Source organism: Rhinolophus sinicus, linkage group LG05, assembly GCF_036562045.2.
Source record: "Rhinolophus sinicus isolate RSC01 linkage group LG05, ASM3656204v1, whole genome shotgun sequence".
Lineage (NCBI taxonomy): Eukaryota > Metazoa > Chordata > Mammalia > Chiroptera > Rhinolophidae > Rhinolophus > Rhinolophus sinicus.
In genome coordinates, this window is record NC_133755.1 from 92,112,212 (window position 1) to 92,125,824 (window position 13,613).

Consider the following 13,613-nt stretch of genomic DNA (forward strand, 5'->3'; position numbering starts at 1 on the left):
TTAGGGAGAGGCGAGAACATGGAGAGCAAAGTGGTAAAGGGAAAGACGGAAGAGAGGCGTGGAGCTATCAATGAGAAAGGGAATGTAAAAATAAAGCCCAAAGAGGAAGGACACAGAAGTGTCCCCTGAACCCCATCCTTATCCCCGCGAGGGCGCACACCTAGCCACACCCCTCCCCTCCACCGCTCCCGCGGTTGGAAGCCCCTCTGTCGCTGGCACGTCGCTTTATAGAGGGTAATCCTGGTCTCCAGGCCACACAACTACAGCCCTCCAAGTTCATCTTGCGCTAGAAATAGATAGGCTCCTGAGTCTGTGACAGGCACCAGGTCCTCTCCCCCACAACTCCCCACTTTCGAAGCTCTTCCAGGCCTTTCAACAGCGCAGACCTCCAGCGTCCGCTCTGCGAGTGGAAGCAATACTATAAAAACCGAGGGGGAGGGTCGTGGCAGGTCGCTATCAGGGTGAGAGAGGCGTTTGCGCTGAGCTATAAAAACACGAATTAATGGGTACGTGAATTGTTTCAAATAAGATGGGGGGAAATGAGTGATGATTCAACTATCTTCCTTAATACCTCGAGGTGGAGGCATTCTAATTTTTCATTTTATAAAATCACTTATTACTGTGTCAGCTACCCTATTAAGAATCTTTGAGACTTGACAACTGATGATTCTTTTTGCAAACCCATTTTAAAGCTTGGGAAGGTTTAAAGGAGTTTGACAGTAAGCAAGAATGTAGCAGTACACAACGTGGAGGGGAACCGGCCTTGTGCCCCCTTCTTAGGGGTGCAATAGCCTCAGGCGGATTTCCCGGCTTCTGCGGGCGCCGCACATTGTTTTATTTGTTTTGAAGGCTCAGAGTTTGAGGCTGGTCGGAGACACCCACGTGCTTCTGAGTCTCATCAGCATAATGATCGCCTCAGCCAGAGTCGTGTCTATATAAACCACAAAAACCTAATCATTAGAAATCCTAGCCTCCAAAAACCACATTTTAGGTAAAACTGCCGCTTTTCCCCCGCGCTCCTTCATCCTCTAGACCACAACTTTTTGGGGGATCCAAAGTCGCTTTTTAAACCCACATTGGGAAATAAATACATAAATAAATAGCCATTGAAGCATTTTGCATATTTTATTTTGTAGTTTTACTCACCCCTCCCCCCCAGAATGGTGGAAGAAAGTTAAGACATTAGACTTAGTTTTAGATGCAGAATAGACTTAAAAAGATTGAATTGATGGAAAACTGCTGGGGTTTTTCCTCAGCAAGGATTTTTGCAACTTATTTTAATCACCAAGATGACAGTTTCCCAGTCCTTAAAAAAACAAAAAACAAAAAACACCTCACCCTTGTTCTCTAGGAACGACAAGTTTGAATATAGAAGAAAAAAGTGTTCAGCCACCCACTTGAGTTTCTAAAAACTATTTTGACGCGTCCCCCCTTTGTGTGTGTGTGTGTCACTTAAGACAAAAAACCACCCAAACCCTACAAATCTTTTTTTCCCCTGGGAGCCGCTCCGGCAGAGGTGGGGGGTGGGGTGGGGGAAGGGTGCGGAGTGCTGAGAAGTCAGCAGGGACGCTCAAGAATTTTCCTTCCTCCTCTGCTGAAGTTACAACGAAAAATAACGACAGTCAGATCAGCCGGCGGCTCTCTGGCGTCTCAGCTTCAATCTCGTCCGACCAAGACCGGGTTCCTTGTCCTGGGGGAGGCGGGGAGAAGCAAGAGGACGAGACCAGGCGAGATCCCCCTAAACCCGGGCCGCCTCTCGCGGCTTCGGAAGCTGCGCGCCGCGTCCGGGGGGCTCCTTCTCGCGGCCGGCGGGCGGCGGCAGCGGCTGCGATTCGCAGGCTCGAGATCCGTTGCCCTGAGCTCCGCTGCCCGCGACTTACCTCCTGGCACCTCGAAGCGCGAGGGTCAGGGGAGGTTCGCAAATAGCAGGAGGGAGTGGATGCAAGGAGGTGGCGGTGAGAGGGCGAGAAGAGAAGAAGGGAAAGGAAAGAACCGAGCCGGGGAGCCGGGCTGGCAGCCGCCGCGGGAGGAATCTGAGCGTGCAGCCGGCGCGGGGGGAGCGGCGGACGGCGCGGGGGGAGCGGCGGCCGCCGCGGAGGAGGCGGCGGCAGCGGGGCGGACGCCTGCAGCTGGGTAGCTGCGCGCGGCGCGGCGGTGGCTGGCAGCGCGCGGCTATGCGGGTCCCCAGGCTGGACTGCTGAACTCACTCAGCTCCACCGGCGGACTCGAACTGGGAGGGGGCGCCAGCGCACCCAGGACGCGGTGCCCCAAGGGACCCCACTCTAAGCTGCAAACTGAAGCACCCCCCTTCGCCTCCCCGGGCCAAATACAACACCGCACCCGTTCGCAGCTGCCACCCCGGGTGTTCCAAAGTCTCCGGCAAAGATCTGAATCTCCCGGGTCCCCCACCCGCCAACCCGACTGCTCCGCATCGCCGCCGCTGGCCCCCATCAGACTCCGCTCTGCAGTCGGCTTCAACGAACTCGATTTCTCACCTCCTCAGCCCCATCACCTCCATCTCCTTTCCCCCGTCTCGCCTCCACCCCCCCAATTTCCTCCTCCTCGCCCCTCATTTCCACCCTCCTCCCCCTCCCCCGGCCACTTCGCTAACTTGTGGCTGTTGTGATGCGTATTCCCGTAGATCCGAGCACCAGCCGGCGCTTCAGCCCCCCCTCCAGCAGCCTGCAGCCCGGCAAGATGAGCGACGTGAGCCCGGTGGTGGCTGCGCAGCAGCAGCAGCAGCAGCAGCAGCAACAGCAACAACAGCAGCAGCAGCAGCAACAGCAGCAGCAGGAGGCGGCGGCGGCGGCAGCGGCGGCGGCGGCGGCGGCAGCAGCGGCCGCGGTACCCCGGTTGCGGCCGCCGCACGACAACCGCACCATGGTGGAGATCATCGCTGACCACCCGGCCGAGCTCGTCCGCACCGACAGCCCCAACTTCCTGTGCTCCGTGCTGCCCTCGCACTGGCGCTGCAACAAGACCCTGCCCGTGGCCTTCAAGGTAAGAAGCTGCGGCCGCCCCCCGCCCCCGGCCCGGCGCCGCGGGACCTGCCCGGCGGCGTCTCCGTGACCGCGGGGGCCAGGGCCCGAATGCCGTCTGAGGCCTCCTACCTTGGGGGCTCTGACTCGAGAGACCCCCGGATGGACCTCTTCCTCCGGATCTTCCAGCGGGCCCAGGGTTCAGTGACCCCGCGCAGATCCTTCCCTCTCCCACCTGTGCTCGCAGCCACCACCTCAGTCCTTGTCCCTTCACCCGTTCATCACCCCTCCAGCCTCCGGGCCAACGTTCTAACCCACTCCTCTGAGCCGTCTCCCCTCCCCCAATAGCCCCCAGGTGCCCACTCTGCGTCGCCACCCTGACTTGCTCCTCCCCGCCCCCATTCCCCAGGGGTGAGGATCCCTGGCATTCTCCCCGTGGACTCCCGCGTCCTTCTCCCCGGGCATCCCCGCGGACCCCGCACCGAGTGCTGCCCGCGCCTCCCCTCCCCGGGATTCCGCGCGCTCCTATCCTCACCCCTCCCAGCCGAACGCCTCTCCACGGGTCTCGGCGCCCTCAGCTCTGACCGGCTTGAGCCTCAGCGTCCCCGGCCCCTCCCGGGCTCGGGGGTTGGTGTTCGTGGGGTGCCGGCGTCGGGCGTTCGCGCCCGGGGCGGGACACTGGGTGCCGGCTGCAGCGCGTGGGCCACATTGCTGGTGCCCAAGAGGGTCGCGGGCAAACCTACGAACTAGGGGAGTGTGTGAGGAGGGTGACAGGACGGGGGCGTTTGCTAGGCTCGCAGACTCCTGCCAGTTCCCGTTACCGGGAGGAAGGTGGGGCCGCCGGGGTCGCCGCGCACCCCTAGGCGGGGGAGCCCGGGAGTCCGCGGCGCTGGACCCTCAAGTGCAGGAGGCGCGGGCCAGCTGAGGGGGCGGGGGCTCGGGCCGCCTCTTCCCCGCGGGACTGGGCTCCCCGCCTCGCCCCGCCTGGTGGGGATGTGGGAAACATGTGAAATGCCTTCGGTTCGCCCGCCTTGAAATCTAAGGTGAAATTTTGCGGATTTGTCTTATTATTATTTTTAAGGGACTTAGGTCCCAAAGGTCCCTCTTGTTTCTGAGGGTCGTGGGAGGCTCGGGCCGTGGCCTGGGCCCGGAGAGAGTGACCCCTGGGCCTGGGAGCGCCCTCTGCGCGCCCTGGGGCCTCCTCCGCCCGCCCGGCCCGTTAGTTTGAGGGCGGGTGTCCGCAGCGGCAGTCGCCGGCAGCGGCTCGGCAGGTTGAGGGTGTAGGGTCTGGAATCTCTCGCAGTAGCCAGATGGGTGTCCACAATGTGACCCGAATTGCCCCGGGAAGCCCTCGCCAGGGGGAGACGCGGAGCCCCCGTGGCCGAGCGCGCACTGGGTTGATGGGGAAACGGGTTCCCGGACAGTCCTCACTGGAGGGACTAGACGCGGGAATGGAGGGGGCGGTGAGCCAGACAGGGAGAAGAGCACTCTCAGAAAGTCGCTTCCGGCCCTGTCTAGCCTCTGACTCTTGAGATGTGCCTGGGCCCCCTGGGTTCTGGGATCTATGGAGAGCAGGGTAGGCAAGGCCTTTGGGGAGAGGGGAAAATGGGAGGAATTGTGCCAGTTCCTGCACTGTGTACCCTGGGGCCAAACTCCCACGGGCCACTGGCAGTTCCCCGTTGTTGATCCCCAATTCCTCCCACGCATCGAATCAGATTCGGTGTGTAGGTGGGTTGCAAGGAAAGAAGAGCCCAGGTCAATTAGAGCTGGTTATCTTGGTAGTAGTTCTTATATCAGAACAGAAATCAAAATGAATTGTTATGGAAAGGGCATGTTGCATTCTGGGGCAAGTTTCATTTTGCAGTTGGCTCAAGAAATGCATGTATGTGTATGTGTGTGTTTTTTTTAACCGTCCCATTTCTCCTTTTATAAACCACCCATTTTGTAGATTTTCTTCCTTGAAATATGCAAAGCTCAGAATATTGTAGAAATTTAAATTTCCATACAAAAGATATATTTTACAATGTTCATTGTCCAAGGGCCCAGAATTTTCTAATTAGCCTAATGTAAGAGTATACGTTTATTTCCAACCCCCCCACAAAAAAACCCAAAACACAAAAAACCTGGACGAAAACAACAAATTATACAAATAAGTGGATATTTTGTCTATATAATGCCACAAGTTAGGGTATGTGAAAATTTAAGGATAGGTGCTTACCTTTTTAAAGATATCATTTAGATGTTTGGTATTCTACATTCCGTTTGTTGTGCTAAATATGTTGAACTATTCTCTTACATTTATGGTGCTGAGTTGATTTTGAGCATTAATGTTTTAGACAGAAAGGATGTTTTTGGCATAAAGATAGAATGCAATTTAGTTTGACCTACTCTCAGATTTTGGTACTTCAGGTTTTTCTTGCCACCACCCTTTTATTTTGAAAAGAAATTGCTTTCTTTGCTATTTATCATACTTATTGATAATTACAGAGTAACTTAGTTGTAACCAGTAAACAAAACCATAGATAACACATAGCCATGTTAAAGTAAATGTTTTAATTCATGCTAATTGAAAAATAAATTGAGTTAAACTAAAACTTGACTGCTTTCCCACCCCCATACCTGTGTTTAACAAAATTCAGATAGTGGGTGATGGCTGAATTTCACTTAATATAGAAGTGTTGTCTCTGTTGAAGAAGATGGATGGCTATTTGAAAAATCCAGATTTTGACAACAATTTTTGTTTTCACCTGAATGTTAGTAACAACAAGCTCTTTTTACCGTACTTTTGAGATAAAGCCTGAGAGCAGTGGGCTTTCTACACTTGCAACAAAATCAAATACATCTGCAGTGAAGAAATAATGTGAAGAAATCTCAGTTTTAAAAGCGGTGAGCAATATAATGATGATATTTAGAGCCATGTACAAAGTAAATCATGGGTAGATAACAGACAGGTAAATTTATTTTAAAAAACACACAGAGAACTTAATTTTTGAGAAATCAGGTATTCAAATAAATACAATATTTATTGAGCCCATATTTGATGTCTGTGACACTGAGCTCGGCACTGTAGAGAATCAGAAATGAATTCAGTAGACTGTGTTTTGATGTTTTGATGTGAATTTAAAATAGTGCTTTAAAATGATATTGACTATGTATTAAGTCTTAAGTAATGTATTATGTTGTTCATGTGATCTTGTTTGGGGATTATACAAGAATACTTAGTTCGCTTATACTCAACACGTAAAAATGTAGAAACAACTAGTATAGTTTAAAATATGTAAAGTTGTTTATTAGTATTGTATTTTTAACAAAGTTCTGCAGTTTTGAAATGCTCAGTCCTCCCAGGTGTCAAGGAAATGGAAATAAATATTTTTAACATTTCTTTCAGGTGTATCTCACTGAAAGCTTAAAATAGTTAAGGCATACTATTAGAGGATCCCAGGCCTTTCTGTCCTCGATAATTCTAGTGACAAAAAAGCAATTTGCAAATTCAGCTCATTAGTTAATGGTCAGATAGAAATAGTGCAGAGAATGTCAACCCTGCATGCAGTAACAAGCACCCTTATAGTTAGGGGTCTGTCAGCATTTCTACCATGAAGCCTGGTGTTCAGGGTTCATAACTCAGTTGCTTTAAATAGCTTCAAGCTGAAACACTATACAGAAATTTTAAGACCAGATGTATATTTTAAAACTAAAAGTAGTGCAAGGCTATTGCACTGTTTTAAGTTAGAGAACATTGGACTATATATTTACTAGTTATCATATTTTGCTGGCAGTGTTAAAGAAAACACATCTTTAGATATATGATCTATTATTCAGAGTTAATTCTGTATATTTAATGATAGCTTTCAGTATTTGTCATAAGTAGGGTTTCAAAGTGATGGAACAATTTCTATTTGAAAATAATTTTTTTGAAATTATTGGCCATTTTTCTCTTCAGAAACAAGTATGTGACTAACAAATATTTGACACTAGTGAGTTATATTTTCCTTACATATTCAGTGATCAGATTTTAAGTTTGTGTCTTTTTTAATGTAATTATACCTAAACAAAGAAAAACACATTATTAAATCTGTGAAAATCTTATTAAGTCTACTATGAATTGTTATGCAAAATTATGCAAATCATAATAGATTTCAATTGTGTGAAGACACATTTTTGTGCTATGCCTTTAAATGCAGTAAAAAATATTTAAAGTTAAAAATGTTAGGATTGAATATATAAAATTTATCGGTAAGGTAATTGCAAATACTTTTAGATGGAAAACATTTAAAACGTTTTTAGAAAACTTACATTTCAAAACAGGAAGAATAAAATACCTTTCATTATTTTTTTCGTCTTTGGCATTGCTGTTTGTATCACTACAAAAAAATTTCACAATATCCATCATTAGATGATCTCAACCAGCTTGACACATGGCACATAAATTCCTGGCTTAAACTGAAATAAGTTCCATCAAATTTCTCTTTTATATATATTTTTTAAATTATGAAATGATACTTTATATGTACTTTTTTCTCTACAATTTAGTCTGGTTTTCCTAAATTCTATGTTAAATTCTAAAAATTAGCTGTAATGTTTGTGAAAGTTTTTGTTATATTTTTTAAAGTTACCTTTAAATAATTACCCTAGGAATAAAAATGTTCCTTATTGCAGTTACTCTTTTACCTCTCTTTTTATTTCAAAGAAAGATTTGATAAGATTATATCTTGAAAAAGAATTACATTTCAATTTTGCTACAGGTATAATGTGCCAAATGATATTGGTCTGTAAGGTTAATTGATTATTTAAGACTAGACTTCTGTCCCTGGAAAAGTAAAAGGCAATTTTTACTTCCATATAATAAGACCACAGAAACAATTTTAAGGGTCTGAGTTAATTCTCTATTGCTTCCCTTTAGAACAATTTACAAATTTAGTCATAAAGAGTCTCATACAAAATTTCAGTAGCGTTTCTAGAGTTAAATTTCCTTTATTTTGTACAAGCTACATATCATGCGATTTAAATGCTAGTTATAGTGAGGTGAACTAAATAAAGGAACTTCTTTCTCAATTCTGAAATGTCAGGACATAAAATTACTTCCTTCTTTCCCATGAAGGTTCTTGAATTTGTAGATTTTACGTTTTAAAAACACCCAGAAATGTAGTTGTTAAGGTTTCATCACAAATTTTCTTTGCAGAACAGGACTTTTGTATTGGGTAGTTTGGAAACAAATTTTAATGTGTGCTTACCCCTAACTAGTTAAAGAATGATTTTTGACTGCTCTCTCTCTACCCCTTAAAATGTTTTCCACTGGTTGGGTTTGGTACAGATGAAATGTGTAAAAATTTCTTGATTCTTTTGGTTTTCTTTTAGATAAACACAGTTGAGAATCTCCAAGGGAAATTTTTCAGCTTCAGAGATCTATGTTTTCTAAAAAAATTCTCAAACATACAATAATGCTTCTGATTGATATAAAGTCAAATACAGTACTCCCTCCCCCCCCCCCCCGTTTTTCCTCAGAAAAACATTGGGCAATCTGATTTGGTAGAGTAAATAACAGGGGAAAAAAACCCCGATATATTTAGCCATCAAAATAGAGTTCAACTGTAATAGGAAAAGTTGTCACTATATTGTGTTAGCAATTTTTTTTCAGGCCAGGTTCTAAGCTTCATAGCAGACTCACAATTTGTGATTACCTATTTGTTTTGTTATTAAATATAATATGTAAGACATACCAGTATTTAATATGGTCATTATTATGCTGCTTAAGTGAAGTAAAATGGGTTTATATATTTCACTCTTAGGGATTTTTTCTTTCATATTTTCCCATATTGAATCAATTTTCCTTTTCTTCTAACTAAAAAAACCCCATTATGTTAAAAATATGCAGTAAAATAATAATGTCTCAGAGCTCTTGAAAATCTTTATATTGGGGCAGATTTCTTTACTTTTTTTCTGAAATTTAGCCAGACTGGATTGAAACCCATCAGAAGTCATCCTTTATCTTTCAACAGCAACAAAAAAACATCTCAGGACCTGAAGTGAATAATTATATATTCAGTTGAATCCATTAAGGAGGCTCTAAGTTAAGAGCCTATGTTTACCACACAGCAGGCTTGGAACAGAAGTTAGCTTCCTCATTTTCCAAAAAGTCATTATAATTAGGCTCTATACTCATACAGTATCTTATGCATTTTACAGACTTTAAAAAAATTATTTCCAATTTATATTGGAAAACTGTGGCTCCTGGAGATGAGGTTACTTCTTTCTGTGCGATCATGGCAGATACGTTGCAGAGGTGGGAAAAAACTGCGGCCTCTTGATCTTTGGTGTGTTCACTCTCTTGTAAACAGTACAACTTTTCTGCCTTCATTAATACGCTTACTGGTTCCATATTTACTTTGACATAGAAAGCCACACACGGCAGGTGTTAAAACGCAATTCGCGGAGTGTAAAAAATGTCAGACATTCAGATGAATACTGGGAAACATAGTCAATTATTTCAGTAGTTTCAAATGTTCACATTTTTGGCATTGTGAAGTTGAAACATTGAAAAACACATTGCCTCTATCAGGAGTACAGTATTACCTAACTTCAGTAGCCACTTGAGGCACTAGATCAAGTATGAAGGGAAGAAGTCATGTTCTCAAGGGGTTTACCCTTGACCTGAGAGAGTTCTCAGATTGAATAGAGGAACCATATACTCCAAGGAAAAGAGAGTTGGCATGATTCCCTCTCCTTTGCGATGGAAAAAGTCAGGAACTAGTTTGGAGCAAAGGCATATTGTTGCTAGAGAGGGATGCTCGCTCAATGTTTAACTGGTTCTCTTAGAGTTTTATCTGGTAGCTTCCCAGACCATTGACTGTTGTGAGTGATGCTCTTTTTGGAGCTCTTTCATGTATTTATTTCAAAAATATTTATCAAATTGTACGTGCCAAGAACTATTTTAGGAGTTGGGCATATAGCGCTAAACAAGACAGATGAAGTCCCTTCTGTCATGTAGTTTCCAATCTAACCTAATCTGGACTCGTAAGAGTGAGTCTCAAAGCTTTGGGCCAGTATCTCAAACGGAGTAAATAGATCATGAATATATATGCACATGAAATGAGGATCATTAGAGTACAGTGGGATGCTGTGGAAGTGGGTTCTGTAATTTAAGGAAAGCTGTAGGATTTTAAACTGAGTAAATAACAAAGTGCAAGGAAGGAATGGAATTGAAAAACAGCCTAAGAAAAAAGTAAAGGTGAAAAAAACATTGCCAAGTTTTTTGTTTGGTTATTTTTCTGGCTGGAGCAGAGGGTATAATGGAGGAGTGTTGGGCTAGGGTTCATGGGTGGGGGAAATTCAGCCCCAAAGTATAGTTATAGTGTCTGTTTTATCACATTCTGAGAAACCTGCTCTGAAGAGAGTATGCGCAAATTACATTGGGAGCATGGACTCAAATGCTTAGGTTTGCCTTACAGAACTCTTGACTAAGGAGGAAGTAGCACTGAAAGAAGGAGAAAAGAATGGGATATTTGCCAGACACACAAGCACATATGGTTGTTATGTCAGAGAGTAATCTAGGGGTACTCTAGCTGGAGTCATTGCTTAGTCACCACAAGGACATCTGAAGCAGAATGAGGAAGAGATGGAAATAATATGAATATAGGATCTTGGAATAGTTGAGAGAAAGGACGTTATCAAGGGGAAGGTCTTGGTAATGGATTAGGCATATTGCGTTTTATATGTGACAATGAAGGCTTTGCACCGCCATTCCCTTACCAGGCTCCATGCTAGTCAGAGGCACCCATTTGCAAGTTAGCTGACTCTGGTTAAAAGTGTGATCCCTAGCTTTGGAGCAGTGAAAATGTTTATTAGCCTCAAAGATTCGTTATTCTGGATCCTTGCTTGACTGAGTTAATCTGCTGAAGGTTACTTGTTGAGGATTAAGAAGGCAAATGTGTCATTCCAAGATGGCAGATGGGACAAGACAGAATGGAAGTTTGGCTGTGAGTGTGTTTTCTGCGTATACCACTCATTTGTCAGTGATGATTATCAGCCTTTCACATATCTTTATTCTGCACCCAGACTCGAAGCTTCTCAGTGGCTTTGTATATCCCACTGGGTCCTAGTGCAGAGAGGGCATTTAGTAATTATTTGTGGTATGACTAAAAGTTGGATATCTAGCCCAAAGTAAGGAGATGAAAAGTAGTCCTGGGTACCACATCATGTTTACGCTTCCATAAAAGCAGGAGCTCCAAAGTTTCACCTAAACATTTGCTCCCATAGAGCTGACTAGACTTTCATTTTAGCCTGTGATCCGGATGAGACCACACGTCAGGGTGCTCCAGGCTGCAGACAGGCGGTGCCTTCATATGTACGATACAATCTGCAGATGGGGCATCATCTTTCCTTCTGTGGCATAATTCCTATGGACAACCTAACATGGGGATTTAATAAAAATGTACATGTATTCTGTGAAGAATCCAACAACAAGTGAAGGAAACTTTTGCCTGCCTTTGAAATGGGTGGACTCTGAAACATTGGTCTGTTTGAAGTGGCATCGTAACCCATGTGCAGACACTTCATTCCTGTCTGCCATTCCCGGACTAGAGCACTAAGTCTTGATAAGACACATCGTTTGCAGTGAGAATATATTCTCCGTTTTTAAGCTTTTCTGATGTGCCGTTATTGCTGCTGTGTTTCCTGTTTTATGTAGGTGGTAGCCCTCGGAGAGGTACCAGATGGGACTGTGGTTACTGTCATGGCGGGTAACGATGAAAATTATTCTGCTGAGCTCCGAAATGCCTCTGCTGTTATGAAAAACCAAGTAGCAAGGTTCAACGATCTGAGATTTGTGGGCCGGAGTGGACGAGGTAGGTCTCTGATTTTTAATATTGGTAATGGGATAAACACATTAGGACCCTCTGATGAAATGGAGGCTAGTTTGTATACAAATCAGCACCCTTTTCTACTGAATAGAATTACTGAAGGTTTTATTTAAATACGTCCAGATGAAGTTGAGTGGTTTTCTGAGTACTCAGGCCTTTTTCATTTGTTTTATGATATTGAATATTCAAACAATGTTTTCAGAAGAACTCGTTCCTAATTTCATTGGGTGTGAGCATATAAGGTGGAGAGATGAACAGTTGGAGGTTCACATTCTGAATTATGAGGAACCAAATGAGTAAATTGAGTGGCAAAGGGGAAAGAAAAAGGAATGCATTGGATCAATTTCCTGATAATTTCAGTTTTGCTGTAAGTGGTAGTAGCAAGGATAGCTAGCATAATGCACTTCACTTATCACATAGGTTACCTCTTTATGATTTAATTTACTCTTATAATAAGAATATTTTTTAAAAATCACAGTGTTTTTTTTTTTTTTTTTTTTTTTTTAAAGGCTTTGCATTTGAAAAAGTGAATAATGTGTTACTTGTGTTAGAATGACTATGAGTTGCCTACACAGATGAATGATCAGACTCGAAATATTTTCACATTATTTAAGGGTTTCTGCCATCTGGATTCAGATATTAGGAATCCGTAAAAAGATCATAAAATAGAAAATAATCCCTTTTAGGGTTTTCATAGCTATTTTATAAATGGGCTTAATGTTTTTAAAAACAGTCTCTAAGGAAAGCGATTTTTGGCTTTATTTACTTATGCTGTAGAGAGACTTTTAATAGTCATTCATTAGAAGTATTATATTCACTTATTTATTTATTGAATCTAATATTTCCATTTTAAGTATTTCGATAATAAGAGAGAAAATAGACCACTTTAGGACTGAGGTGAAATAAATTATCAAGACCTATGGAATTACTTCAACCCAGGTTTGAATTAGGAAATGAGAAGCATCAATTTTTAAACCATGTTCAGTAATTGCTCTTTAGTTTGGATCAGATGTCAAATTATTACCATTGTAAAAACTTGATAAGGGAAATTCAAGCAAGACTGTTTCCGATGAGTAGTTTTAGTTTACTTTCTAGGAACAGGGCCAAGAAGTTGTACTTTTTAACTTAAAAAAAAAAAATGATGTATGCTAATGAGATACTGTCACTGAAAGGTTGTTTGAAATAAAATGAGGCTCAGAGTCTCTGGTAGAATCAAAACTAAAGGGGTTATCTCTGCATCAGGTTTAGTTTACTTTCATTAAAAGAAAAAAAGGACACATCCTATCTCACTATTGACTGATTAGGTGTGAAGTGTGTATGTGTGTATTCATTCTTTTTTTTTTCCCCCCTCAGTTACTGGTCCACAGTGCACTGATAACTTCTCATTTTTCTAGTAAGAATCCAGAAAAATTTAAACATGATGATTTATCTGTATGCTCTGAATTACATCATTCTTACATAATATTACTTTGTTTTTAACCAGAGTGATGAATTTTAGTATTTAAAAGATTGGGTGCTGTACTTTATTTTACTTTACAGATTCAAGCTAGTGTTTTCATTTATCTTGCTTTTGTATTATATAGATGCTGCATAACTTTTCTCTGATCAATTTGAGTAGAAACTATGGCAAAGTGATAGTGTACTTTGTAAACCCTCAACATATTTATTTAAGAAACTTCAAAGAGAAACAAAGGGTGTGCACTGTTTTACTATATTGGCTTTCTGAGTTTTGGCTGGTTTCCCAAATAGCAATTTTTATATTTAAAAAAAAAAAAAAAAA

At 43.2% G+C, this 13,613-nt stretch overlaps 1 protein-coding gene across 5 annotated transcripts in view; it reads left to right on the forward strand.

Moving 5' to 3' along the window:
* Window positions 1–2,494: 2,494 nt before the first annotated feature.
* The window catches only part of RUNX2 (RUNX family transcription factor 2), a 234,823-nt gene continuing 223,704 nt past the window's right edge, over window positions 2,495–13,613 (forward strand). For all 5 annotated transcript variants that reach the window (XM_074333024.1, XM_074333027.1, XM_074333025.1 and 2 more), the window contains exons 1-2: window positions 2,495–3,000; window positions 11,662–11,818. In XM_074333024.1, the coding sequence (XP_074189125.1) occupies window positions 2,626–3,000; window positions 11,662–11,818 (532 nt within the window). In that variant the 5' untranslated portion in view covers window positions 2,495–2,625. The remainder of the gene's footprint in view (window positions 3,001–11,661; window positions 11,819–13,613) is intronic.